The sequence below is a fragment of the Sciurus vulgaris genome, assembly GCF_902686455.1.
Source record: "Sciurus vulgaris genome assembly, chromosome: 6".
NCBI classification, from domain to species: domain Eukaryota; kingdom Metazoa; phylum Chordata; class Mammalia; order Rodentia; family Sciuridae; genus Sciurus; species Sciurus vulgaris.
This window is the reverse complement of record NC_136466.1, coordinates 105,141,160-105,168,767: the sequence shown is the minus strand read 5'-3', so window position 1 is coordinate 105,168,767 and position 27,608 is coordinate 105,141,160. Positions and strand designations below refer to the sequence as shown.

The 27,608-nt window shown below is 33.0% G+C and overlaps 1 protein-coding gene across 4 annotated transcripts in view; it reads left to right on the top strand.

The window, feature by feature from the left end:
- The window catches only part of MSH3 (mutS homolog 3), a gene marked incomplete at its 5' end in the record, with an annotated part of 207,246 nt that overhangs the window by 121,576 nt on the left and 58,062 nt on the right, over nucleotides 1-27,608 (top strand). For 3 of the 4 annotated variants that reach the window (XM_079145550.1, XM_079145549.1, XM_079145551.1), the window contains 6 exons: nucleotides 6,252-6,439; nucleotides 7,182-7,350; nucleotides 13,803-13,867; nucleotides 16,207-16,323; nucleotides 21,542-21,649; nucleotides 27,393-27,504. In XM_079145550.1, coding sequence (XP_079001676.1) covers nucleotides 6,252-6,439; nucleotides 7,182-7,350; nucleotides 13,803-13,867; nucleotides 16,207-16,323; nucleotides 21,542-21,649; nucleotides 27,393-27,504 — 759 coding nt within the window. The remainder of the gene's footprint in view (nucleotides 1-6,251; nucleotides 6,440-7,181; nucleotides 7,351-13,802; nucleotides 13,868-16,206; nucleotides 16,324-21,541; nucleotides 21,650-27,392; nucleotides 27,505-27,608) is intronic. The other variant, XM_079145548.1, reaches the window with a different exon arrangement.

The following is a 27,608-nucleotide window of genomic DNA, read 5'->3' as shown; positions in this document are numbered from 1 at the left end:
CTCATATACATGTATGATTGCATGACTGATGTGATCCTGCAGTACGTATAATCAGAAAAGTGAGAGATTACACTCGATTTATGTATGATCTATTAAAATGTACAAATGCATTCTACTGTCATGTACAACTAACTAGAACAAATAAAATAAAATAAAATTCATGATAGTGACTGTTGTGCCATATTTTTACTGTATTGGGTACTTTCTTTTTTTTTTTTATTGTAAACAAATGGGATACATCTTGTTTCCTAGTCGTACAAGAAGTAGAGGCGTACCATTTGTGTAATCATACATTTATAAAGGGTAATGGTGTTTGATTCATTCTGTTATTTTTTCCTTCTCCCATCCCTCCCACCCCTCTATTCCCTCTATAAAGTCCCTCCTTCCTCCATTCTTGCCTCCCTCCAACACCCCATTATGTATCATCATCCACTTATCAGCGAGATCATTGATCTTTTGGTTTTTTGAGATTGGCTTATCTCACTTAGCATGATATTCTCCAACTTCATCTATTTGCCTGCAAATGCCATCATTTTATTATTCTTTATGACTGAGTAATATTCCACAGCTTCTTTATCCATTCATCAATTGAAGGGCCTCTAGGTTGGTTCCAAAATCAGGCTATTTGTGAATTGAGCAACTATGAACACTGATGTGGCTGCAACACTATACTATGCAGATTTTAAGTCCTTTGGGTATAGGCCAAGGAGTGGGATAGCTGGGTCAAATGGTGGTTCCATTCCAAGTGTTCTAAGGAATCTCCACACTGCTTTCCAGAGTGGCTGCACTAATTTGCAACCCCACCAGCAATATATGAGTGTACCTTTTCCCCCATATCCTCTCTAACACCTATTGTTGCTTGTATTCTTGATAATCACCGTTCTAATTGGGGTGAGATGGAATCTTCGAGTAGTTTTGATTTGCATTTCTCTTCATTACTAGAGATGTTGAACATTTTTTCATATATCTGTTGATTGCTTGTAGATCTTCTGTGAAGTGTTTGTTCATTTCCTTAGCCCATTTGTTGATTGGGGTATTTGTATTGTTGGTGTAGAGATTTTTGAGTTCTTTATATATTCTGGAAATTAGTGCTCTATCTGAAGTATGAGTGGCAAAGATTTTCTCCCGCTCTGTAGGCTCTCTCTTCACATTGCTGATAGTTTCCTTTGCTGAGAGAAAGCTTTTTAGTTTGAATCTATCCCATTTATTAATTCTTGCTTTTATTTCCTGTTATTTACTCCTGTTTATTTACTCCTGCTATGGGAGTCCTGTTAAGGAAGTCTGATCTTAAGCCAACATGTTGAAGATTTGGACCTACTTTTTCTTCTATAAGATACAGGTCTCTGATCTGATTTCAAGGTCCTTCATCCATTTTGAGTTGATTTTTGTGCAGGGTGAGAGATAAGGGTTTAGTTTCATTCTGTTGCGTATGGGTTTCCAGCTTTCCCAGCACCATTTGTTGAACAGGCTGTCTTTTCTCCATTGTGTGTTTTTGGCACCTTTGTCTAGTATGAGAAAATTGTATTTATTTGGGTTTGTGTCCGTGTCCTCTATTCTGTACCATTGATCTACCTGTCTATTTTGGTGCCAATACCATGCCATTTTTGTTACTATTGCTTTGTAGTAGAGTTGAAGATCTGGTATTGTGATACCCCCTGCTTCGCTCTTTCTACTGAGGATTGCTTTAGCTATTCTGGGTTTCTTATTCTTCTAGATGAATTTCATAATTGCTTGCTCTATTTCTGTGAGGTACGTCATTGGGATTTTAATTGGAATTGCATTGAATCTGTATAGCACTTTTGGTAGTATGGCCATTTTGACAATATTAATTCTGCCTATCCAAGAACATGGGAGATCTTTCCATCTTCTAAGGTTTTCTTTAATTTCTTTCTTTAGTGTTCTGTAGTTCTCATTGTAGAGGTCTTTCACCTCTTTTGTAAGATTGATTCCCAAGTATTTTATTTTTTTTGAGGCTATTGTGAATGGGGTAGTTTTCCTAACTTCTCTTTCTGAAGATTCATCACTTATGTATAAAAATGCATTGGATTTATGAGCATTGATCTTGTAACCGGCTACATTACTGAATTCACTTATAAGTTCTAAAAGTTTTCTGGTGGAATTTTCCGGTTCCTCTAAATATATAGTCATGTCATCAGCAAAGAGGGATAGTTTGAGTTCTTCTTTTCCTATTCGTATCCCTTTAATTTCTTTGGTCTGTCTAATTGCTCTGGCTAGAGTTTCAAGGACAATGTTGAATAGAAGTGGTGAAAGAGGGCATCCCTGCCTTGTTCCAGTTTTTAGGGGGAATGCTTTCAGTTTTTCACCATTTAGAATCTTATTGGCCATGGGCTTAGCATAGATAGTCTTTACAATATTGAGGAATGCTCCTGCTATCCCTATTTTTTCTAGTGTTTTGAACATGAAGGGGTACTGTATTGTACTGTATTTTATAAAATGCTTTTTCTGCATCTATCGAAATCATCATGTGTTTCTTAACTTTAAGTCTGTTGATACGGTGAATGACATTGATTGATTTCCGGATGTTGAAGCAACCTTGCATCCCTGGGATAAAACCCACTCGATCGTGGTACATTATCTTTTTAATATATTTTTGCATGCGATTTGCTAAAATTTTGTTGAGAATTTTTGCGTCGATGTTCATTAAGGATATTGGTCTGAAATTTTCTTACTTCGATGTGTCTCTGTCTGGTTTAGGTATCAGGGTGATATTGGCTTCATAGAATGAGTTTGGAAGGGTTCCCTCCTGTTCTGTTTCATGGACTACTTTGAGGAGTATTGGAATGAGCTCTTCTTTAAAGGTTTTGTAGAACTTAGCTGAGAACCCATCTGGTCCTGGACTTTTCTTTGTTGGTAGGCTTTTGATGACCTCTTCTATTTCATTGTTTGACATTGATTTATTTAAGTTGTGTATATCCTCCTCGTTCAGTTTAGGTAATTCATATGTCTCTAGAAACGTGTTGATGTCTTCAAGATTTTCTATTTTGTTGGAGTATAGATTTTGGAAATAGCTTCTAATTATATTTTGTATGTCAATTGTGTCTTTCTTGATATTTCCTTGTTCGTTTCAAATTTTAGTAATTTGAGTTTTTTCTCTCCTCTTTTTGTTAGTGTGGCTAAGGGTTTATCATTTTTGTTTATTTTTCAAAGAACCAACTTTTTATTTTATCAATTTTTTCAGTTGTTTCTTTTGTTTCAGTTTCATTGATTTCAGCTATTTCCTGTCTTCTTCTACTTTTGGTGTTGCTCTATTCTTCTTTTTCTAGGGCTTTGAGCTGTAGTGTTAGGTCATTTATTTGTTGTTTTTTTTCTTCTTTTATTGAATGCACTCCATGAAATAAATTTTCCTCTAAGTATTATTTTCATAGTGTCCCAGAGATTTTGATATGATGTATGTTTCTTCTTGTTTACCTCTAAGAATTTTTAAATTTCCCCCCAATGTCTTGTTTTATCCATTCATCATTCAATAGCGTATTATTTAATCTCAAGGTGTTGGAGTAGTTTCTGTTTTTTATTGTATCATTTATTTCTAATTTCAATCCATTATGATCTGATAGAATACAAGGTAGTATCTCTATCTTCTTGTATTTGCTAACATTAGCTTTGTGGCATAATATATGGTCTATTTTAGAGAGGGATCCATGTGCCTCTGAGAAGAAAGTGTATTTGCTCTTTGTTGAATGGTATATTCTATATATGTCCGTTAAGTCTAAATTATTGATTGTGTTATTGAGATCTGTAGTTTCTTTGTTCAATTTTTGTTTAGACGATCTATCCAGCGGTGAGAGAGGTGTGTTAAAGTCACCTAGTATTATTGTGTTGTGGTCTATTTGATTTCTGGCATTGAGAAGGATTTGTTTGATGTACATGGATGAGTCAATGTTTGGGGCATAGATATTTATGATTGTTATGTCTTGCTGATTTATGCTTCCCTATGCAGTATGAAATGTCCTTCTTTATCCCTTCTGACTAACTTTGGCTTGAAGTCCACATTATCTGATATGAGGATGGATACTCTGACTTTTTTACTGAGTCCATGTGCATGGTTTGTTTTTCCCCATCCTTTCACCTTTAGCCTGTGGGTATCTCTTTCTATGAGATGAGTCTCTTGCAGACAGCATATTGTTGGATCTTTCTTTTTAATCCAATCTGCCAGCCTGTGTCTTTTGATTGATGAATTCAGGCCATTAACATTCAGGGTTATTATTGTGATATGATTTGTATTCCCGGTCATTTGACTCATTTTTTTTTTTTTTAATATGATTTGGTTACTCCTTTGTTTGGCTATTCCTTTAGGCTAGTTCCTCCCTTTTCTGATTTACATTGTTGTTTTTCATCTCTTCCTCATAGAATATTTTGCTGAGAATGTTCTGTAGCACCAGCTTTCTTTTTGTAAATTCTTTTAGCTTTTGTTTGTCATGGAAGGATTTTATTTCATCGTCAAATCTGAAGGTAATTTTTGCCAGGTATAAGATTTTTGGTTGGCATCCGTTTTCTTTCAGAGCTTGAAAAATGTTGTTCCAGGCCCTTCTAGCTTTTAGGGTCTGGGTTGAAAAATCTGCTGATATTCGTATTGGTTTCCCCCGAATGTAATTTCATTTTTTTTTCTCTTGCAGCCTTTAAAATTCTGTCTTTATTTTGTATGTTAGGTATTTTCATTATAATGTGCCTTGGTGTGGGTCTGTTGTAATTTTGTATATTTGGAGTTCTATAAGCCTCTTGTACTGATTTTCCATTTCGTTCTTCAGATTTGGGAAATTTTCTGATATTATTTCATTGAATAGATTGTTCATTCCTTTGGTTTGTTTTTCTGTGCCTTCCTCAATCCCAATAATCCTTACATTTGGCCTTTTCATGATATCCCATAATTCTTGGAGATTCTATTAATGATTTCTTCTCTGTTTGGTCAACTTCGTTTTCAAGATTCAATATTTTTTCTTCAATGTCTGAGGTTCTGTCTTCCAGGTGTTCTATCCTATTGGTTATGCTTTCTATGGAGTTTTTAACTTGGTTTATTGTTTCCTTCATTTCAAGGATTTCTGGTTTTTTTTGTTTTTTTCAGTATCTCTAACTCTTTATTGAAATGAACTTTTACTTCATGCATTTGCTCTTTTAACTATTGATTGGTGCGATCATTCAAAGCCTGCATTTGCTCTTTGATCTCATCATTTGCTTCTCTGTTCATTTTAATTATGTACATTCTGAACTCCCTTTCTGACATTTCTTCTGCCATACTGTCATTGGATTTTATTGCTGTAGCATTTAGGTTTGTTTGGGACATTTTCTTCCCTTGTTTTCTCATATTGCTCAGGTATCTACCCCTCCAGTATTGAAACTCTGAGATACTGCAGATTTCCCCTATTGACTTATAGTGTCCCTGTAGATTTCCAATAACTCACCTCCTAGCCTTCAGTAGCCTGAAGTCTTGGAGGAACTTAATGCGGTGCTTCATAAGGAAGCTGCCCCTCTAGGGGTGGTGGCCTTCAGGTGGGTATATTCCCTGTCAGTGGGCAGAGGCACTCTACTTGTTGACTGATGGTCAGCCAAAGGGGGACTAGTCTGAGGACTGGGGCATAGCTGTTCTGGGCCTGGGTCTCTGGTTCTGTCGCCCCTGTGGGAAATCCTCGCCTGGCAGGGAAGACTCACCCAGTGGGAACCTCTCACTGGGTAACCCTCCTCTGGGACATTCTCTGGGGACTGGACCTACCGCCTGGGCAGGGAGCCGCGCTATGCAGGGAAGTCTCTCGCTGGGCGTCCCTACTTCGAGAAGCTGCCCACCTTCCGGACCCACTGTCTGGGCTGGCGAGCCTCGCTCTGCGTGGAAGTCTCTCGCTGGGCTGAAATTATTTTCTTATTTCTTCAAAATATTTTATTGTGTAGTGTTTAGCTGGGAGCCATTAGTATATACCTGTAATCCTAATGACTCAGGAGTCTGAGGCAGGAGGATCATAAGTTCAAGACCAGCCTCAGCAACTTAGCAAGATCCTGTCTCAAAATACAAAATAAAGCAGTGAAAACTGGACCTGTAACTGAGTGGTAGAATGCCCCTAGGTTCAACCAAAAAATTGTGTAGTGTTTAACCTAATTTAAAAACTATCAGTGGCATTTTATTTGGACTAACTAATTTAGAAAGTTTTCTTTTTTTCTGTTTCTCACTTTAAAAAGATCACTAAATAAACTTTTCCTTTTTTTGTACCTTATGCTGTGTAGATTAAAAATATTTCTATTTTCAGTGTTCTACGCAAGAGTTCTTCTTGATCGTGAAGACCCTGTATCACTTGCAGTCAGAATTTCAAGCATTAATGCCTGCCGTTAATTCTCATGTTCAGTCAACCTTGCTGCAGACAATTATTTTAGAAATTCCTGAACTCCTCAGTCCAGTGGAGCATTACTTAAAAATACTTAATGAACAAGCTGCCAAGTAAGTACCAGACTTCCTTTCCAGCAATGAACATTAATCTAATACATTTGCTATTTGATGTGTGGATTTTCAGTCTTTGCTAGAGTATTGGTAGAAGTTGTTTGAGTACATATGTACTCAGTTAGAAACATGATTAGATACTGACAGTTTTACATTACAGCTGTAAGTTACACTTTGCTGTCTAAACCCAGGCAGTTCATTACCTAGGACAGATGTATTACTTCCCCAGGTGTCAGATGACAAAATGATAAAGCCCAGGCAAAGCCAAATAGTAGCAGTTTATTAACTTAAAAATGGGTGTCAGATGCCATCATGTACTCATTCCTAAATATCCAGGGATGATCTGTCTTATATTTAGATTCTATAATGACAGAGTTACCTTTTAAAGGGTAGTTATTTCACAGTGCATCCCCCAAAGAGTCCCATATTTGAAAAAGAAAAAAAAAGATTTGACATTTACATTTGTTTTTATTTTCTGAGTAGGCAAATGACTGTTATTTCATATTTTCTCTTGGTTTCACCATGGGAATCATGATTTGCAAAATTTAAATTATATTATGATAATTTTATCAATCCTCAGAAGTTAAGAAACATCCCCATAAATATTTAGTGGCAGAACTGGCATTAGAACCACATTTTCTTGATTTCTAGCACTTTGGTCTTTCATCATGCTACAAAATATAATTGATAACTGATCTAATAATACACTTAAATATATGTATTTGCACTTTTCATATTTCAGAATTGGGAATAAAACTGAATTATTCAAAGATCTTTCTAACTTCCCTTTAATAAAAAAGAGGAAGGATGAAATTCAAGAAGTTACTGACAAGATCCAAGTACATTTGCAAGAAATACGAAAAATATTAAAAAATCCTTCTGCACAGTATGTGACAGTATCAGGACAGGAGGTAACTTCAAACATGAATTTATTTTTCATCAGCTTACCTTGAGTAGAAAAGCTATTTTAAAATGTAAATAAAAATCTGAGGATAGGATATAAATATCATTTTTTTCAACTATTTGTCTTGTTTTTGAAAATATAATGTTATTTTGCTAAGAAATATTTTAATGATGATATTAGTCTTTTGACAAACATACAACTTAATATTATGTGTTTTACTGTTATCTGTTGAAATTATATTATGGAAAAACCTTGATTATTATAAATAGTAACTTCACTTGTTCTGAATCCAGGAGATATAAGTTATTCTTTGATCTCAGGCTTACAGAAGATGAAATGATACCAAGCGGACCATGTAATGTTGATTGGATCACAGTGATTAAATGACAGGAGTATAACTGCTAAAAAGAAAAAATAAATCAAAAAAGTAAAACAAATGGAAAACCTATATTTAGTGATTCTGTCACAAGATTGTAATGCTCTTTAGAATTTTTTTTTTAATCATAGAGTGTGTACTTCTGTTTGAAGTTTGATGTTAAGATCTGAATGCAAACCAAAAAGTGGAAATTCTTTTAAAATGTGATTGTACCTCTCAGTTGTACTCTTGAGCTTGAGTCTTGAGGCATGCTGCTTCTATATCTTACGTTTAATAAGGAGATCACAGCTGTAGTACTTTGAGAAATTTTACCTCATTAAAATAGCAAGTTAGAAAATTTGAGTTGAAATTAATTTCAATAGGGTGAACATTTTATTCACAATTTTTAAAAAAACTTTTTCTTGTAAGGAAGAGCTTGATTTCAAACCACATGTCTTAAAATTTACACTGCTTGTGTATTTTACCAAAAAATTGTTGGTTGTATGGTTATTTGAAATAAGAAAGTACAGTCTTTTTAAAAATTTTTATAAGCTTATGCATTAAATAAACTTAACCATTGATTTCTTAGCCTGTGTTCTGGAACAAAATTATGAGGGTGTTATACTCAGGCAGACATTGCACAAAATGCCTTCTACATAGAGCTTAATATGACAGAAAAAAAATAATTTCAGGGGCTGGGATTGTGGCTCAGTGGTACAGCACTTCCTAGTATGTGTGAGGCACTGGGTTCAATTCTCAGCTCCACATAGAAATAGATGAATAAAATAAAGGTCCATCAACAACTACATACATATATTTACATACATATATAAATAATTAAAAATACATTTTGACAAATTTTTTGTAGTATTTATGATTTGACAATATTTATATGTTTATCTTTCAAACAGGCAAACACCAAATATTTAATTGTATCTCTTATTTGTACTATGTAAGCATGACCTTCTAAAGTAAAAAGTAGTCTAAGGACCACTATTCTGCCTCTTTGATGAAAATCAGGTGATCACAATTGCTTTAATAATATTAATAAAAGATATACACGGGAAGAGTGACTTCCTGGTTTTATGGTGGGAAAGCCATATGTAAATGCCAGTTCTACCACTTACATGATACTTGACCATGGAAGAGTCACCTGTGTTGTGAGACTACTATGAAGATCAATTCAGTTAAAATACATCAAAGTGCCTTCTAATCATAAAATATTCTTCTAATTTTAACGTAATAACACTAATAATAGTATAGTTGCCATTTGTCAAACACTTGTTAAAGTCTGGAGTGATAGCAAGTCTTTTACATATATTATCTTATTTAATTCTTATAACAACAGGGAAAGAAAAAGGGTTATTCTAGTTTTACTGGAAAGAAACATGAGGTAGGTAAGTAAGTTACAAGAGCAGGCAGCCAGTTTCAGCCCAGGTCTGCCTGACTTCGGTCTACCAGATTATTATTTTATTCCCCTCAGAAATATTAACCCAAGGAATTATCAATACCTTAGATATTATTTGATAAAATTAAGACATTTAGAGCCTATACTATTCAAACTAAAATAAAATTTCAGTCTTGGGATGATGGTCCTGGGTTCAACTGAAAATTTTTAAGTAAAAATGGGAGAAAAACCTCAAGAATTCATAAGAGAGGACTGGGGATATAGCTCAGTTGGTAGAGTGCTTGCCTTGCAAGCACAAGGCCCCGGGTTCAATCCTCAGCACTGCAAACAAAGCAAAACAAAACAAAACAAAACAAGAATTCATAAGAGATAGTAGATTGACTATTCATTATGAGTGCAGCATTGACGTTTAAGGAAAAATACAGCATAGAGATCAAATAGTTGTTTTATAGCTGATCAGGAAGGAAGATAAATTGTTCTTTATGCCTTTAGTCAGTCAAGATGATGAATTTAAGAAAGGAAATTTATTAGTTATGAATAATGGGATGAATTCTTATTTTTTAACAGTTCCCTCTAGAATTTTGTTAGTACACTGATGAAGTATTACTTTTGTAAATTTTTTGAGAAATAGTGATTCTGGTTCATTCAAATACGATGAATTCTAAGTATTCAGAGTTGTTACAATCAAATTCTGTTTAAAAATGGATTAAAAAATTGGCAAATTTAGAGATAATTAGAACCAACAAATATTATTACATAATTCTGAAAAGTGAAAGAGGCAGGGAAGAAAACTTATTTTATATATATGTGTGCTTCTTATTTTACCTCCTTCCATTCCATCTGAAAGTTTCCACGCGTGTAGCTTTTGTAATAATTTTTTAAAAACCTATTGAAACAGTCTCATGTAGACTATAGTTCTTGCTATTGTTACTAAAAATGGACAGATAAATTTGCCATAGTAATCAAGCCATTGTTATTTTTGACAACATTCATATTTACCTCTGTTCCCAGTTTTTATATACTCATTAGATCATTAGGGCCCATTGTATGACCCTGAAAGTTTTAACTTGTAAGAAACTAATGAAAGAAGAAACTGATGTACCTGCACATAGTTCACTGCTTCTGTGGCAGTCTGTATCATATTTTATGTTTATAGAGAATTATCCTTTAACCTTAAATCAAGTATGGACATGGAACAGTCTTAGTAAATAGAAGTATTCCTAAAAGAAAAGGAAGAAAATATTGGTAATATTTTTTTTCCTGTACCAGGAATTGAACCCAGGTGTGCTTAACCATTGAGCCATATCTCCAGACTTTTTTAAAAATATATATATAAGACAGGGTCTCCCTAAGTTGCTTAGGACCCCCCTGAGTTGCTGGGACTGATCTTGACTTTGCAGTCCTTTTTGTTCAGCCTCCTAAGTCACTGGAATTACAGCCATGCACCATCACACCTGGCAGTGGAAATAACTTTTAGGGAAATTTTTATTGATTTGCAGCATGCAGCACATTCAAATATCTGCTTAGTATGTTTAAAATATGGAAAGCATTCTCTTTTAAAATCTTCTAAATTAAAAAAAAAAAAGAACATTCTTAAAAGAGTGAGAAAGAAAAGCGGAGAGGGAAGGAGTGAGTTAAATGTGGTTTTAGAGAAACAAGCAGATTCTGGAGTGAGTTAAGAATTTCAACAAGCCTAGCAATGATGTCAGCCCAGTGATACCACAGGCTATGATTTGAGAAACACTGTCTGACATTCATCCAAGACAGAATTGGGGCCAAGGAGAAGAACGTGAGAGATTGCTAGAGTGAATCAAGACAGACTTCTCTCATTTATACCTAAGAAATAAAGTCAGGGACTGTAGTGCAGGGTTAAGTTGCTATGAGAACTTTTTAAGGTTTCTGGAACATGTACTGTTTTCCAATGTCAGTTTTCTTCTCTTTAGCAATAAAAGTCTTAAACAAAGCCCTGCCTGCTTATTCTTAGATTACTTGAAAAAGGAAATAGCTAGAAAGAAATGTCCTATTTTGTAGCTAATGTAGAAGAGGAAAAAAGCTAAGTGGATGACAACTTTGAGGAAGAACTTGGACTAAAAATCCAGGGACATGTGGGAGTAGCAGGAGAGCAGCATGTGACAACAGGGGCTTAACAATGAGAGCTCTCTGTGGGCTTTCCTCAGTCTCATTCTGTTTCCCATCCTGTATTGACATCATCTGGAGTGATGGTGGCCGTAGAATAGATCTTTGATGTTCACACACTTAGCAGTTGTGATCCCAACTATTCCAAAAGTGCTGTTGGTTTTTATTGACTTCAGAATTCTCACCATTCCTTAGGCAGTGACTCCTTGGAGCTCTGTGTTAGTATGGATCTAAATGTTTCCTTCCCATATATCAGTGATCCAATGTGTTCCTGAATTTTGCTGTTTGCCATCGGCATTGCTTTTCCCAGAATTCTTTTTTTTAATAAGAATGAACATTTATTCTATTTTATTATTAAGTTATGTATACTATAGCACTTTGGAAATTACAATACAAATTTTATTTCTTATTTTGTTTTTTATCTTTTTATTTGTTCTTTCTAGATATACATGACAGTAGAGTGTACTTTGACATATTATACATACATAGAATAAGTATAACTTGTTCCAATTAGGATCCCATTATTGTGGTTGTATATGATGTAGAGTTACATTGGTTGTGTATTCCTATATAAGGATAGGAAAGATATATCTGATTCATTCTACTGTCTTTTCTATTCTCATACTCACTCCTTTCCCTTCCAAATTCCCCTTTGTTTAGTCCAGTGAACTTCAAGTGGTCCCCTAACTTTGTTGTGGGTTAGCATCCACATCAGAGACAACATTCTGCCTTTGATTTTTTGGGACTGGGTTATTTCAGTTAGCATGGTAGTCCTCAATTCCATCCATTTATTGGCAAATGCCATAATTTCATTCTTCTTTATGGCTGAGTAATATTCCATTGTGTGTATATACCACATTTTCTTTATCCATTCATTTGTTGAAGGGCATCTAGGTCGGTTCCAGAGTTTAGCTATTATGAATTGAGCTACTTTAAACGTTGATGTGGCTGTATCACTTTAGTATGCTGATTTAAAATTCTTTGTGTATAAACCTAGGAGTGGGATAAGTGGGTCAAATGGTTGTTCCATTCCAAGTTTTCTAAGAAATCTCCATACTACTTTGCATAGTGGTTGCACTAATTTGCAGTCCCACCAGCAATGTACGAGCGAACCTTTTTTCCCACATCCTCACCAACATTTGTTGTTACTTGTATTTTTGATAATTGCCATTCTGACTGGGGTGAGATGGAATCTCAGGGTAAAAATGCCACTGAGTAACAACGAGTCCCACCATTGTATATCATTATAATGCACTAATAAAAAATAAGCAAATAAAAGAGAAAAAGGCTGATGTGTCTTCTCATAAAGCATGTTAGAATAGCAAAATTTAGTGTAGTTTAAAAGTAATGTTTCCTATCAATTATATTTATTTTGTGGCTATTTTCTTCAGTTACTTTTTGTAATCAAAGGGACTTTTTAGGTTCTTTACTCTTAACTGTATAACTGAGTGTTGAAGATTCTAAACTACTAGTTTCTTTCTGTACAAGATGATGTTTTTAGTCACAAAAATTTTGCTAAGGATGAAAACTCTTAAAATTAGCCATTACTTCTATTATAATTAATGTAAAAATTGTGGTGTTTCTATTAATGGAAAAATAAACTCTTAACCAGGTAGATAGTAATAATAATATGAATATCATAAATGCATGAAGTTATATGCATATCATGAAACTGTTAAATGTGAAAAAGTTCTCATAGCCACCTCAAAATTAATGATGGCCGCAGAGCTCTGAGATACAATCTAATGAAAACATATTTTTTCAAAAGTTTACATAAGTACTGAAGGTTTTTTCTTTGTTTTCAAGAATTAGAGGACACTGAGAGGAGGTAACTTGTCACTAATGCTAAATGTGAAAGGTGTGACAGAAGAACTTGAATTCACTTGCTTTATGACTGATTTCAGAGATGCTTGCTTGTTTGTGGAAGCAATAAAGATAGGTTTCCCATAAGTAAAATTGTAAACTCTCATATGGGAAGAAATATCTTCTTCTTTCAATAGTAGGAGAAGTCAAGGATTTCTTTACAAGGATGCTTTTAGAGGATTTAGGTTTCTTGGGTAAAAGTTACTGCAAAAAAAAAAAAAAATCCTCTTATGTTCAGAGTACAGGAGGAGTCATATCTCAAACTAGTGTTAACATCTAATAATTAAATATTTTAAAATTTTAGATTCTTAGAAATTGAACCTTATCTGAGTAAAATAATTAAGTTATATTAATAAATGAAAGAGGTTACTAATGAAAAATTATCATTCATAGTATGCTCACAATATTATAAACATTAAAACCCTATGTTATATCCTTTATTATAAACTCTTTGCTCAATACAAATTGTACTTTATCATAATTAGTCAGATTTGATGCTAGTAACATATATATATTTAAACTCTCCCAAGAACAATACTGAATTTATTTCAAGTGTTTAGAATAATATTTAGTAAACCATTATATCACAGTTTTGAAAAAATATAAAACTTATAAAAATATAAAAAATATAAAAATTATAAAAATATATAATTGGTACCTATTTAAACATCTAACTATTCATTTGTATTTATTTTAGTTTATGATTGAAATAAAGAACTCTGCCATATCTTGTATACCAACTGATTGGGTTAAGGTTGGAAGGTAGGTTTAAAAACAATTCTTTTTCTTATAACTTGAGTTATAATGACATCTGGATACTTGTTTGCTACTGGACTGTTAATAGTGACAATCTTGAAAATAAAGATCACTTTCCCCTTTTGATATTCCTGTGAAATTTTTAACCAGAGATAAGTCTTTGTAGCTATTTTTCTCATTGATATAAAAATATTTTTCAAAGTATATCTTATTTTTCTGTATTTGTTTTCCTTTGTAAATTTCTATTTTTTTCTTGTAGGTTATAGTACACAAGGTAAAAAGGTTGCAGAACCTTCCATTGTAAGATTAATTTGGTTGCCTGAACTTCTTGATGAATCTGTGCCTGACATTTCTTTTTAGAGGCTGAAATTTAATTTTCTACCTCACTGAGCTTCACATTTCTTATTCTTAATGCTATTCTTGGCACACAGTTATAATAGTTCTTTACATTTTCTTTTTGTAGTGTATATCATGAATCGATGAAAATAAAAGAATCAAAAACAAAATTAGAGAACCACATTGAGATGCTGCCTTTTCTCCTTGGTTAGTGTTAATCCTCCAGAAGGGATTCATTTAAAGTAGTATTAGAACAGTATATACTCCTGTGAGTAGTATCCTTTTTGGATTTTTTGTTAATCCTGTTATTAATAATTTTGCATGAATCAGAGATTTGCCTAAGTCAATTTTAGAGAAACAAGTAGCTGGTGAAGATATAAAGAACTTGGTTAAAGATGACATGTGTGAATAATTATTAATTATTTTAATTAAAAAAAACTATTATCCATTGCCACAGCAACAAATGCTGAAGGCACATGCTGTCATACCATCCTTTTTTCCTATTTATTAGATCTGTACTATAGATTTGAGTATTGCTGATTTTAGGGAATATTTATTTCTTTGTTAGCCTGTTTTCCTTCATCTACTTTTGCTCTGTACTACAGCTAATGAATGGAAATATGCTTTATGAAGAGACATTACTAGTAATCATGTTAGTTTACCTAGAGCAATAACTAAAATGTCTCAGTAAATGAATTTTGCTAGAAGAGAAGGCTATGATAAATGTTTGCATAGAAATCTAGATGATGCAATTTAAAAGCAACATGCAAGACGTAAATCAGTGCCAGCATTTATGAACATTCAGGAATAAATTGAATGAACAAAATAAAATGGTTTGGGGAAAGTTCATTGCCATTTTTTTCTGGTCATCAAGGCCTTGAAATAATGCTATATTAGAATGTTATCAGTTGGATTTTGAAAGTGGAAGACCCATGCACATCCAGCAATATGACAAATGAAAGATTATTGTGGCAGTGGATTGCAGGAGTGAGGTAGCAAGCAAAGGTCAGAGTTTACCCTTACCTTTTCTCCTTAAAGACGTATCATCCTACTAGTAATTGCATCAATCGCAGTAGCAGCCACCTAATACTTGTTGAGTATTCACAACTCTCTGTTAAGCACTCTGTTAAGCACTTCTCTTTGAACCTCAACAGTATGAAGTAGATGCTATTATGGTCCCCATTTTATAGGTGAGGAAAGTGATATTTAGAGAAAGTTCATTCTGTGTGCTCAAAGTCACAATAGGTGGTTGGTGGCAAGATGGAGGCCTTGGCCTAGATTCTCTTACTGGGGACTCCCAACACCCTGCATTGTGCTCAGCAACTTCTTGATGAAGAGGGCAGAGATTACACTCAAGTCCAGACAAAGGAGGATGTGGTATTTCTTCCCATCCAGAGCCACTGGGTCCTGAAGAATGTCTCTCTCTCTCTCTCTTTTTTAAATTTGTTCTAATTAGTTATACATGACAGTAGAATGCATTTTGACACATTGTACACAAATGGAACATAATTTCTAAGAATTCCTCTTCTAAATTCATGCTTTGCTGTTCTTTGTGATACTTTACATTTTTTTCTTTTTTCACTGAAATATGTCAACTCTACAGAAAAATATAAAACATAAAGAATATGATCTTCACTGGTGTATCTGCCTCCAGCCTTTGTCACCTTATTTTGCTGTATTTGCTTCTTGTTTTTTAGGCAAGCATTATCGTTTAGTATAATTGAAAGAAAAAAACCTTTTATTTTGCCTATGAAATAAAAATTCTAAAAACTGACTTCGCCATATGGATGTAGTTTGAAATACATTTAAAAAGCTTCCTGAACAAAGTCATATTCTTTGGAATCACAAGTTCAGGAGCATAAAATAATTAAAAGAATGTTCTCTATTTACAGCTATTTACTTTCAAGGTTCATCAGTGAATAATAAATAACTCCTTTAATTTTCTGAAGTGATGGCATTGCTGATTCTTATAACCTTGATTTCATATTTATGTTTTTCCCCTCTTCTAGCACAAAAGCTGTGAGCCGCTTTCACTCTCCTTTTATTGTAGAAAATTACAGACATCTGAATCAGCTCCGGGAGCAGCTAGTCCTTGACTACAACACTGAATGGCTTGATTTTCTAGAGTGAGTTTACAATGATAAATATAATCTGACTTTTTGCTATGAGAAATAGACCGGAAAATCTTTTCCATCAAAAAAAAAGTAGAGATTACTGCTTGTGACCTGCTATAAAATAGTTGAGTACTTGTGTTCTTGAAACATAAGCTCATCTTAGTCGTTAGTGAGACCAAACACACATTATTGTTTCTGTACTAACATTTTGTTGTTAATAAAGTTTAGTATAGTCACCTTTTGAAATTCTACCTTGGAATTTACCTTTCTTATTAAAGACTTCATGTCTCTTTCAGAGATGGACAGGTATGGGCTAGTTGCTTTGTTTTTATTATCTCCATTTAATTTTTTTTTAAAAATTTTCCAACCTGTGTTTTTTTCTCCAGATTTTGGTTTTGAAAAATTTTTTAAGTCTATCAAAAAGTTGAAATGACTACCTGTATATCTTTTGTCTGAATTTATCAAGTGTCAGCTTTTTGCTGCATTTGCTTTATATCCGTCATATTTAACACACATATATATTATAGGTACATAAAACACACATTTTCTGAACCATTTGGAAGTTAGTTTTAGACATCATAATACTTTATCCTTAAATAATTAAGCATAAATCCTCTAAATATAAGAATATTCTGCTATATAATCTTAAAACCATTATCATATCTAAGAAAAATGAATACTAATTTAAGAATATATTTGAATGTCCTGAATTTCTTCAATGCCTTCCATCTCTGATTTTTAATCTTTTTTAGTGGTGCTAGATATGAACCCAGGCATGCTTAATCACTGAGCAACCTCCCCAGCCCCTTTTATTTTGAGACAGGCTTGCTTAAGTTGCTGAGACTGCCCTCAAACTTGCAATCCTTCAGTCTCCGCTTCCTGAGTCACTATAATACAGGCATGTGCCACCACATCCAGCCCATCTTCAATTGTTAAATGAAAGATCTAATTAACTTTAACACATTGCATTTGGTTATTATGTTTCTTTAGTCTATTTGAATCTGTAATAGTTTACCACCTTTTTTGTTTTTATAACATCACAGAAGACTATGATACTTATGGTATATTACTAAGTGAAGAAAATGATGTAAAATAATATTGAAGTATGGTACAACTTAGCATGTTATTCATATAATGCATGGCATATAAACTTTTATATTTTTAAAGATTGTGTATATATGTGTGCATATATATATGCTTATTATTGACATATTTGTTTGCTTTTTGGCCATATGTATATCTTAAAAGAATATATACCTGGACACACACACACACACACACACACACCCAGTTGCTTTCAATTTGCAATGAGATCACATTCTGATGATCCCATCCTAAGTTGGAAATATCATTAAATCAAAAATACAATTAATTTAAAAAATACAATTGATTTATATCACAGCTTAGTATACCATATCTGCAACATGCTCAGAACACTTACATTAGCCTAGATTTAGGCATCTTGACGTAGTATCATACCACATATTACTAACCTGGGGAAAAAAATCAAAGTTCATTACAAAATATAGTTTCTACCGTGGTAGTTATCATTTCTGCACCATTGCAAAGTTGAAAAACTAAGTAAGTTGGGGATCTTCTGCTTGTAGACTCATGTTAACTGATTAATTCTAAATAGTGAGGTCGCCCGTGATATTAAATCCTCTATTTTGCCAGTACATGATTTTATAATTTTATAACTTTATATAATGTATATATATTACTTTAAAAATAAAGATATACATTAAAGTTTTTATCAAAAAAGAAAAAAGAATGTTACCTAAAATTTAGTGAGAGCATTTGCAGCTAGAGCCCCACTTAAAAACAACATTGATTGTTATGCACACTGTTTATTGAGCTGCCAGATGGTGTGAATATGATGTCATAAAAAAAGATTAACTTCAATGAACCTGACATCAGAGGATTGAATACCAGCAGTAAGTGTATTATCTCTAACTGAGGTACTAACTGTTGGGCATTAGTCATATTACTTTTGATCAAAATGTTGTAGAAAATTAAGGCTGTAAACACTGCTGCAACTGAAATTCTTTCTCAAAACATGTATATCTTTTGTGTTCTAGAAGATGAACTGTGGATATTGAATAATCTTTTCAACTGCAAATTTGTTAAATTTTCTCATATAATAGTTCAGATATTTTAGAAATGAATTTGTAATGTAAACTAGTTTCCATTCATATTAACCCCTAATGTTTCTGAGCAACATTTGATCGTAAACTTCTCTAATCATCAGAATAGCTTTAGAACCTTCACCAGCTTCCCATGGATCCAACAATCTCTTTTGGCCAGAGATGAATTCACTGTGCTTTGATTTCAGCCTTAAATTTATTGTGATAAGGTTGCATAAAGGATTGTTATCTGAGTTGCCCATTCTTCAGCTTGTTGTTTTTCTAAGTATGGATAATCTTTGAAATTTGGCAGGGTGTTGCAAAATGAACAAAAGCCAATAAATCAAACAAGACTTCTTTAAGAGTTATGATGATGTTTAAGATTTATGATAATTTTTTTATTTATTCATATACCTTATTTATTCATCATTGACATAAGAAAGAATATTATTGTTCATATCAAAATAATTATCTTATCTTTAATTGCTTTTTTTGTTTTATTAACTGGAATTGTGACCGCTGAAAGTTGGGTTTACTCATTCCATTCTGGAAATTAGAAGATTATGAGAGACAGTTACCTTCAACCCGAGGCTGCTGGGTAGTAACAAATCAGGGTCTGGTGGCTTAAGACAAGATCTGAGAAGAAGGAAGTGAAAGAAGGGAAAAAAATGACTTAGTGTCAAAGTTCTTTGACACCATGTCCCGAAAGGCAAAGGCAGAAACATCAAATATGACTGCTCTCTGGCAAGAGAGGGTACCTGTAAATTAGGACAGGGATGGCATAGACCATAGTCCAAGGGGTAAATGAGAGATCAGCTCTCCGAACAAAGCTAGCTCAGGAATGACAAGGCACAGTCACTGGGCAGCCACCTTCCAGAGTTAGGGCCTCACAACATGTGGCTTATTCATAACTAGGAGGCTTTTTCTTTCTTTGTTTTTTTTCCCTCCAGTACTGGGGATTGAACCCAGGGGCGTTCTACACTGAGCTATATCCCCAGATCTTTTTCATTTTAGAGAGAATCTGACTGAATTACTGAGACTGGCCTCAAACTTGTGATCTTCCTGCCTCAGCTTCTGAGTTTCTGGTATTACAGGAACGCACCACCATGGTGGGCTACTAGGAAGCATTTTTAGGGTGGCATCTGAGGACTTCCTGACTGATGCTAGAGGTTCATTCCCTTTGTGTTTGGAATTTACAGACTCTTACATTGTTAATGGAATTCATATAATTTATATTGATTAACTTTAATTCAGTGAGAAATAGGTAAATTATATTAATTATGCTTTGTCTACTCAAAGAAGTGTGCTGTAAATACATTTTTCCATTTCACAGGTAGTTAACATAAAAATAAAACTAAATACTTAAAATGTTTCCAGTATCTGGAAAACATCATTTTCACAGAATATCCTGATGATTCTAGAAAAAATCAGAAAATAGTTTTTTTTTTTTTTTTTTGAAAATAGTTTTTTAAAAAATCAAAGAGAGTGATCATGTATATAGGAATTAATGATCATTGTAGTAACAATGTGATATCCTTTCAAACTATGAAGCATTCTGAAAATGTTTGGATTTAAATAACAAATAGACTAAATTTCAACATTTCTGAAAAACCATTTTTTTGGCGGTGGGAGAATTCTGGAGATTGAACTCAGGAGCACTCAACAACTGAGCCACATCCCCAGCCCTATTTTGTAATTTATTTAGAGACAGGGTCTCACTGAGTTGCTTAGAGCCTCCTAAATTGCTGAGGCTGCCTTTGAATTTTTAATCCTCCTGCCTCAGCCTCCTGAGCTCTGGGATTACAGGCCTGTGTCACCATGCCCAGCGGAAAAACACTTTTTATGAGAAGTTTTTCAGTATAACTCCTCCCTCCTTCTCATAGCACCACATTACAAAGAGCTCATTTTGAATATAAGGGTTGCTGTTTAACAGTTGTGAGATTGTAGGCTTAATTGCTTTATTTCTCTGAACTTCATTTATAAAACTTAGATAACTAAACCTACCTTAATGGTTGTTGTAAAGAAATATATGTGCCTCTCGTAATCTCTGGTTAGTAAATATTGGTTTTCACCTTCAGCTTTTTCTTGGTCCTTCTTTATAGTTAACTTAGTTATCATTATATTACCTCATTTTCCAATTTTTGAAGAATTTGATGCTTATCACCTGCATTTAAATTTTTTTTAATTGAACAAAGTTCTTACTCTCCCTTGGAAGCAGAATAATTATTGTTAAAGATTTAAGCTTAGTTATGTATTTTCTCTTAAAAATACACTTTATTCTGGACATTTTTAAAAATGAAGTTTTGGATCCTTTTTGTAGTATAAGTATGTGTATTTCAAACATCTACAACAGATCATTACATATAGATGTCCACAATTTATACAGTATTGTATACATTGAAATACAATACTTTGCTATGAGGTAATGGGACAGTTTAGGCAAAACAACTACAAAAATACCTGTATACATTCCTATATTTTTCCTGACCAAGTCTTTCAATGAGTCTTTTAAACTTTTAGATCACCATGTATTATATCTTAATTGACCAAAAATTTGAGACAATGGCTATTATCTTTTTAAAAAAATCTAAAATTAAATTTTTATACACATTATTCATAAAATAACTGAAAAATTTACTTTTTTTTTCTTGCTTATCTTTAACAACTATTTCTTACCATATCTCTTCTATGCCAAAAGTGTGAACTAAACACTAGCGGTACAAAGATAAGTGAGTCTGACTGTGAAAAGCTTCCAGTTCAGTGTCAGTGGATTGAAATTGTTATTTCAGGTTTGAATGTTCCTGTATAGGAGGAGCCCAAAGGGAAGCTAACCCATCTGAGTAGCTTATGATGCTATTGGAGCTTAATGAAAATGATTTCTACATTGTGTTATATCTAAGTTGAAATATCATAGTCAGATGAAATGTATAATATAGTATAAATAGTAGATACCTATGTAGAGAAACTGTATAAAATAAAGGTAGTTCAACCAAGTTCCCATCTGTCTTAGTTATTAGGTATACCTGCTTATTTTTGGGATGTTTACATTAGCATAGCTCTTAGAGATCTAAGATATTAACTTGCTTATTTTGTTGCTGTTTCTGCAGGAATTTCAGTAAACATTATCACTCTTTGTGTAAAGCAGTGGATCACCTAGCAACCATTGACTGTATTTTCTCCCTGGCCAAGGTCGCAAAGCAAGGAGATTACTGCCGGTAATATCTTTTATCTCTTTTCTTTATCCTTGCTTCAGATAAGAAGGCATTATTCAATTAATTCTAGTGTCTTTATTATAAAATATTGCAGTTATTCAAATGTGTCAGACTCTTGGTAAAGTGGAATGTCATACACATAAGCTTGATTTGAAAAGTAACAAATTTCTTTCTTGTTCGCCCTGTTAGTGCGATGAAAGCAGTTGTTTCTGACTCTAGAAATGAATGTTATATTTTAATTTTTAAGTTTATGTGGTCAATATATTAATAAAATTCGAGTACTCCTTTCATCCGCTAGCATTGATTTGAAGACTTTATAGCATTTTTAACTTTATAAAAGCTTGATTAGCTGAGAAAGGATTGAAGGAACAGGAGGATGCCTTTTCTGTGATCTGTTTCTCCTGAGAGCCCAAATTCATCCCACTATTTTTTATTGGCTTCTAAACACTCCAGCGTGGTTTATTCTCCTTTCCATTGTAGATGTTAGTGTGAAATGAACCTAACTTTAAATTTCAGCTCTAACTTTTAGACAAATTGTCTTCCAGAAGCTTGAGGGACATACACACACACACACACACACACACACACACACACTTCAGAAAGTTAGACTATTTAGCTAATTGGCTTATTGTGAGGACTAAAAAGAAAGCATATACATGACATTGCCTAGCAGTGTCTGTGAACTGCAGAGTTCTTAGTAGGCAGATTTTGCTATTCATATTTCTTTCATGTTTTGGTTTCTTCTTGTCACATCAGAGGGATTTGGACATACACAGATTTGCATTGTCAGTCAGTTATCAGTTGGCATTTTAGAACTGAAACTTTATAGTGCAGTAAATGGGGGAAAATTATATTCTATTTATCATCTATTATGGAAGACTTAGAATATAAAATCAGTTGACTTGATTTTTTTTTTAAATGGTATTAGGTATTGAATCCAGGGGTGATTTACCGCTGAGCTATATCTCCATGTCTTTTTTTTTTTTTTTTTTTTTTTTTTCCTTTTTTTAGTTTTAGTTTTGAGACAGGGTCTTGCCTTGCTAAGTTGCTGAGGACACTAACAGTCTGGCATTACTTAGTCCAAATTATGGGTCAAGGTGATCCAGAGGTGATGTATTCTGTCTGGTGAGCAGCCCTAGCTGTTTCAATCCAGTGTGTATCTGTTTACTGTGTTCAGCCCATTCCCTCAGAAAGCAGCCAACACCCACGGGGGAAGACTGGCCCTTCCATGGACCTTGATCCTTCCTGGTAATTCTTTGCTGTCTTATTAGTTTTTAGGTGCCTTCGGGTAGCTGTTTTCTATACTTTTTTCTATATTATACAAGCTTTTCTCCTTGGCCTCAGTAGGAGGATTGTTCCAAGTTACCTAGTTGGTCATTTTAGGATATTTCATTTTGGCATTTAACATGCCAAAAACTTCCTAAATGGGGCATTGCATATATTATATTAAGAAGAATCCATCTTAAAAATAGTCTAAAGAAATCACGCCATAACTTTTTAGTAATTTATCAGTCTCTTTTTTTGGCAAAAATTAAACTGAATGTAAATAGCCATGAAATAGGAAATTTCTAAAATGCATATTAAATAGTATTTGTGTCTAAAATTTGTTTTTCTTAAATTTCCAGTTTCTTGAAAGACTTTAGTGCATTTGAACTGTGTTGTATTTTAGTTCAAATGATTATTTGATTTCATAATTACAATGAATTCTAAACACTATTAAGATTTTTTAGTCACTATAGTCTAAACCTTTAGGCAAAAGTTTTTATTCTAGGGTCTCTTTTATCCAGTTTAAATAATGAATATTATACTGTTTTCACTAATGTAGATTATCTTATTTCTCTGGATCAGTTGAAATAGATTCAGTCTTAAAAATACAAAGTACAATAAATAAATTTGTTCAAATTCACATAATTCATTTTTTTCTAGGAAACATCTAGCATTCCTCAGTTCTTTCCCCCTTGTGACGATATCATTAATATTTTTTTACCACTGTTCTACCTATAAATATTCTGTCCTACTGTAACATCCCAGCTCTGTGGATTATCCTTTACTTCCTATTCTACTGGGAAGTGTTTTGTCATTATATAATTTCGATAGCAACAGAATAAGCCAGTGAAGCAGAACAGATCACTCAAAATTTTGTTCTGAAGTGAAAATCTTGGGAAGTCATATCAGTGACATAAATATGATATAGTGATTTCACTTGGCAGAGCACCTAAGGATTTTATTTTTAAATTGATGTCACTTGCAAGTGTTTCATTTTTTTCTCTTATAGTAAATTCATAATTCACTTAGGTAAAAATCCTGTCTTAGAATTATACTCTAAAATCCAAGAACTGTCCTTTCTTTTAATTTTAAATGTTCCTCTCTGTGGATGATGTCAAATTATTTACTCAAGAGATACTTGAGTCACTTTCTTTGAAAAATATGAGAGTATTTTCTTAGGATTTTATTAGCCAAATATATAAAGAAAGAAGAATTTTAAGAATTTAGGAAAATGGTGTTTCTTGGCAAAATAAGCAAGTTGTGAAAGTGTTCATATATATAAAGTTCTGGGTCAGACCACTTGAGGTTGTTCTTAGAATATTATGCTCAAAAAGACCAATAAATGGCCAAGAAACTGATGAAAAGATGTTCAGAAATAATAATCAATGATCACAAATTAAAACAATGAGGTAGCAGCATTCATCCACAACATGGTCAAAAATTAGAAAATTTGACTATATCAGCTCTTGTCAAGGGTATGAAAAACAAGTTATCTTTTATATCATGGTGATACCAAAAGAAAAGAATAATTTGGTTGAACTTCTCTTGAATATTAAAATAAAAAGTATTCATGTCCACTTCAGTAATTTGCTCTAGCTTAGAGAAACCCTTGGACACATACACATATAGGGTTGTTTATTATTTATAACAATGAAAATTTGGACACAGACTAAATGCTCAATGGTAGAGAATGATTAACTCATTTATGTAGTAGCTTCAAAAGAATACTAAAATTCTGACAAGAAATGATCCTTAATTTTCAGCATACTGTATTTTAAGGGTACATTAGGCCTAATTTCAGTTTCTTGAGGTCTTCCAAAGATCAATGAAAAAATTTGCTATTTTTTTCATTTATAATGGAAAGGTAAAACTCATTGTGTCTTCTATTTATCATGTGGATCCAATGGACCCTTTTATCAATCCAAGATAGACTTGGGATTCTTTAGTGATATTCTTTTCCTGTATCTTGAAATACTTATTATCTCATCATCCTAGGGACTATTTCAACATTGTTTATCAGTTATTCCAACTATAACTGATATAACTATAAAAGTCTAAAATAAAAAGAAAACTGGAGAATGATGATGCAAAGTGAGGGGAAAAAAATCATTATCCTATCACCTTTTTGTTTTCTTATCCTGTTGCCCAAGTGTTACATCATCTTTTAAGAAGGTATAAAAGAAGAGCGCAGCTGCTAAAGTTGTAATCTGCTGATAACTTTCACTGGGTACACTTAAAAATTCACATTTTTTCATTTTTCACCCTAATAATAGCAAAAATAAAACAGTTGACAAAAGACCATTTCACAGTTAGGAGGTTAATCAGAAGATGCATGTGAAGAGAAAGGTGGTGCTCTAAACACGGATAATAATAGGGCACTTCCTGTATAAACAAAATCTTCAATTATGAGTGCTCACATGACAATATTTTTAGGCACTCTTGTTATCAAAGATTGATGTGCCAATAATGTATTTGTAGGGCAAGATGAAATGTGTTGTTCTCATCCAGTTATACAGTAGGAAGCATTCATCGTGTAATATTTGGTGACTAGAAACTGGGCCATCCTGTTTTACTAAAAGACGTGATGGTTTTCTATCTTTCGTTATAGTTGTTCACCAAAATTTACTTGAAATAGGTTATAGGTGAACAGGCAAGAGATTGAAAGGAAATGATCCTGTTTTACTAAAAGACGTGATGGTTTTCTATCTTTCGTTATAGTTGTTCACCAAAATTTACTTGAAATAGGTTATAGGTGAACAGGCAAGAGATTGAAAGGAAATGGATGGTGTAGAAATGAAAGTATTCACTTGATTGATTATTCTAATTGGTGTCTGTAAATCTAAAAATGAAAACATTTTATGATTATGAAGCAAAACTGTTAGCTCTCCTTCCAGAAAATTATAAGTTTTAAGCAGTTACAAAAAGTTCTTCAGCTGTTGCATTTTTGTCTCTGAAAAATTAGAAACTATTAGAAATTATTAAAATTTGGAATTTAGTATTTATAAATGAATATATTCCAGGTGCATGCATGAAAACTGATAATGCAATTACATTCAGGATGTGTTGCCCTATTCCAGTTATATAAGCCTTGAAAACCAGAAAAATAGGAAATAAAAATGTGACATTTGCCATTTTTAAATTGTTATTCAGGGCTGGATGTATAGCCCAGTGGTAGAGCACATGGCTAGCATTCATGAAGCCTTGGGTTTGATCCCCAGCATGCCTAAATAAATAAATTATTTTATTTTATTTATAAAATTTATTTAATGAATATATATATACACATGTGATATATATAATAATCTGTAAAATTATTTGTAAAATGGACTTTAAAATATTAAAAATAAGAATATTAGAGCAGAATGGTAATGATGGAATCAATTTTTTATATGTACTGATGGTTTAAATATACTATTGAGTTAAAAGTAGTTGTACAATGTTACACTACAGTATGACTTTTTTTTTTTTTAACTAGTATGATATGTCTATAAACATAAATATAATGGAAGAAGAGTGAGAATAGGAGACATCAAACTGATCTCAGTGATAACGTGGGAAGAAGGGACTGGCTCTGGACAGGGTAAATAGATAAAACTGATAAGATATAATGGGTGATAAGATAGTGAAGGTTTAGAAAACCAATAAGATTCACAGGCTTAAAGTAAAATGAGATGCCTCAAAGAAGGGCATCTCATTCTCAGATACAACCTTTCTCAATTACTCCTTCAAATTCCTTGACCTCATCTACATATTATTTTATTTTACTCTATGTTGACAAAGGCTGTCTCCTTGATCAGACTCTAGTCAGACTCTGCTATACCCTCTTTTCCTTTTTCTTTTTCTTTCTTTCTTTTATGGTTTTTTTTTTTTTTTTTTTTTTTTTTTTTTTTTTTGGTGTCCTGGGGATAGAACCTAGGACATTAGGAATGATAAACACATACTCTGACTCTGAACTATGCTCCTACCCCCCAAAATAGCATTTATATATAAAAAAAGTAAAAGATAAAAAGATCATGGAAGGACTTTGCAATTAAAAGAATATGAAAATTTTAGATCATTCTGTACTCAGTCCAACACAAGATTATTTGTACCAAGGTAATTACTAAATCTAGAAATAATTTTACATGATTTATTTTATTATGCTCATTACTGAAAATAATTCAAGTAGTAATAATCTAAACTTTATCTTTAGTAATGAAAATATTGTTTTATCTTAGCCAATAATAGAAAAATAAAAAGGGTCTTGAAAAGGTCATCTGTAGACTACCATCAGAAGACTGCTAAGTTTGTGCTTCAGTGTACTGTTCCTCCCAGTTATTATAGTTAATATTTTACTTTTATACTCAGCCTTATGCATAATGTCTGCATTTAAGGTTTTGCTGCCTGTCTTAGTAACTAGGTACTGAAGTTTTTCATGCTGAGAGATTTTGTTTTTAAAAGCTATTTTCATGTCTGTAAATTGAAATTTAACTTTCTGCAGGCCAACTCTACAAGAAGAAAAGAGAATCATTATAAAAAATGGAAGGCATCCTGTGATTGACGTGTTGCTGGGAGAACAGGATCAGTATGTTCCCAATAGTACAAATTTATCAGTAAGTACCATATTTTAACAAAACTTAAGTAAAAGATGGTGACATCAATTCCAGCTTTTTTGAATATCACATAAGTATTTTTTATAATTAAAAATTACCCAGGT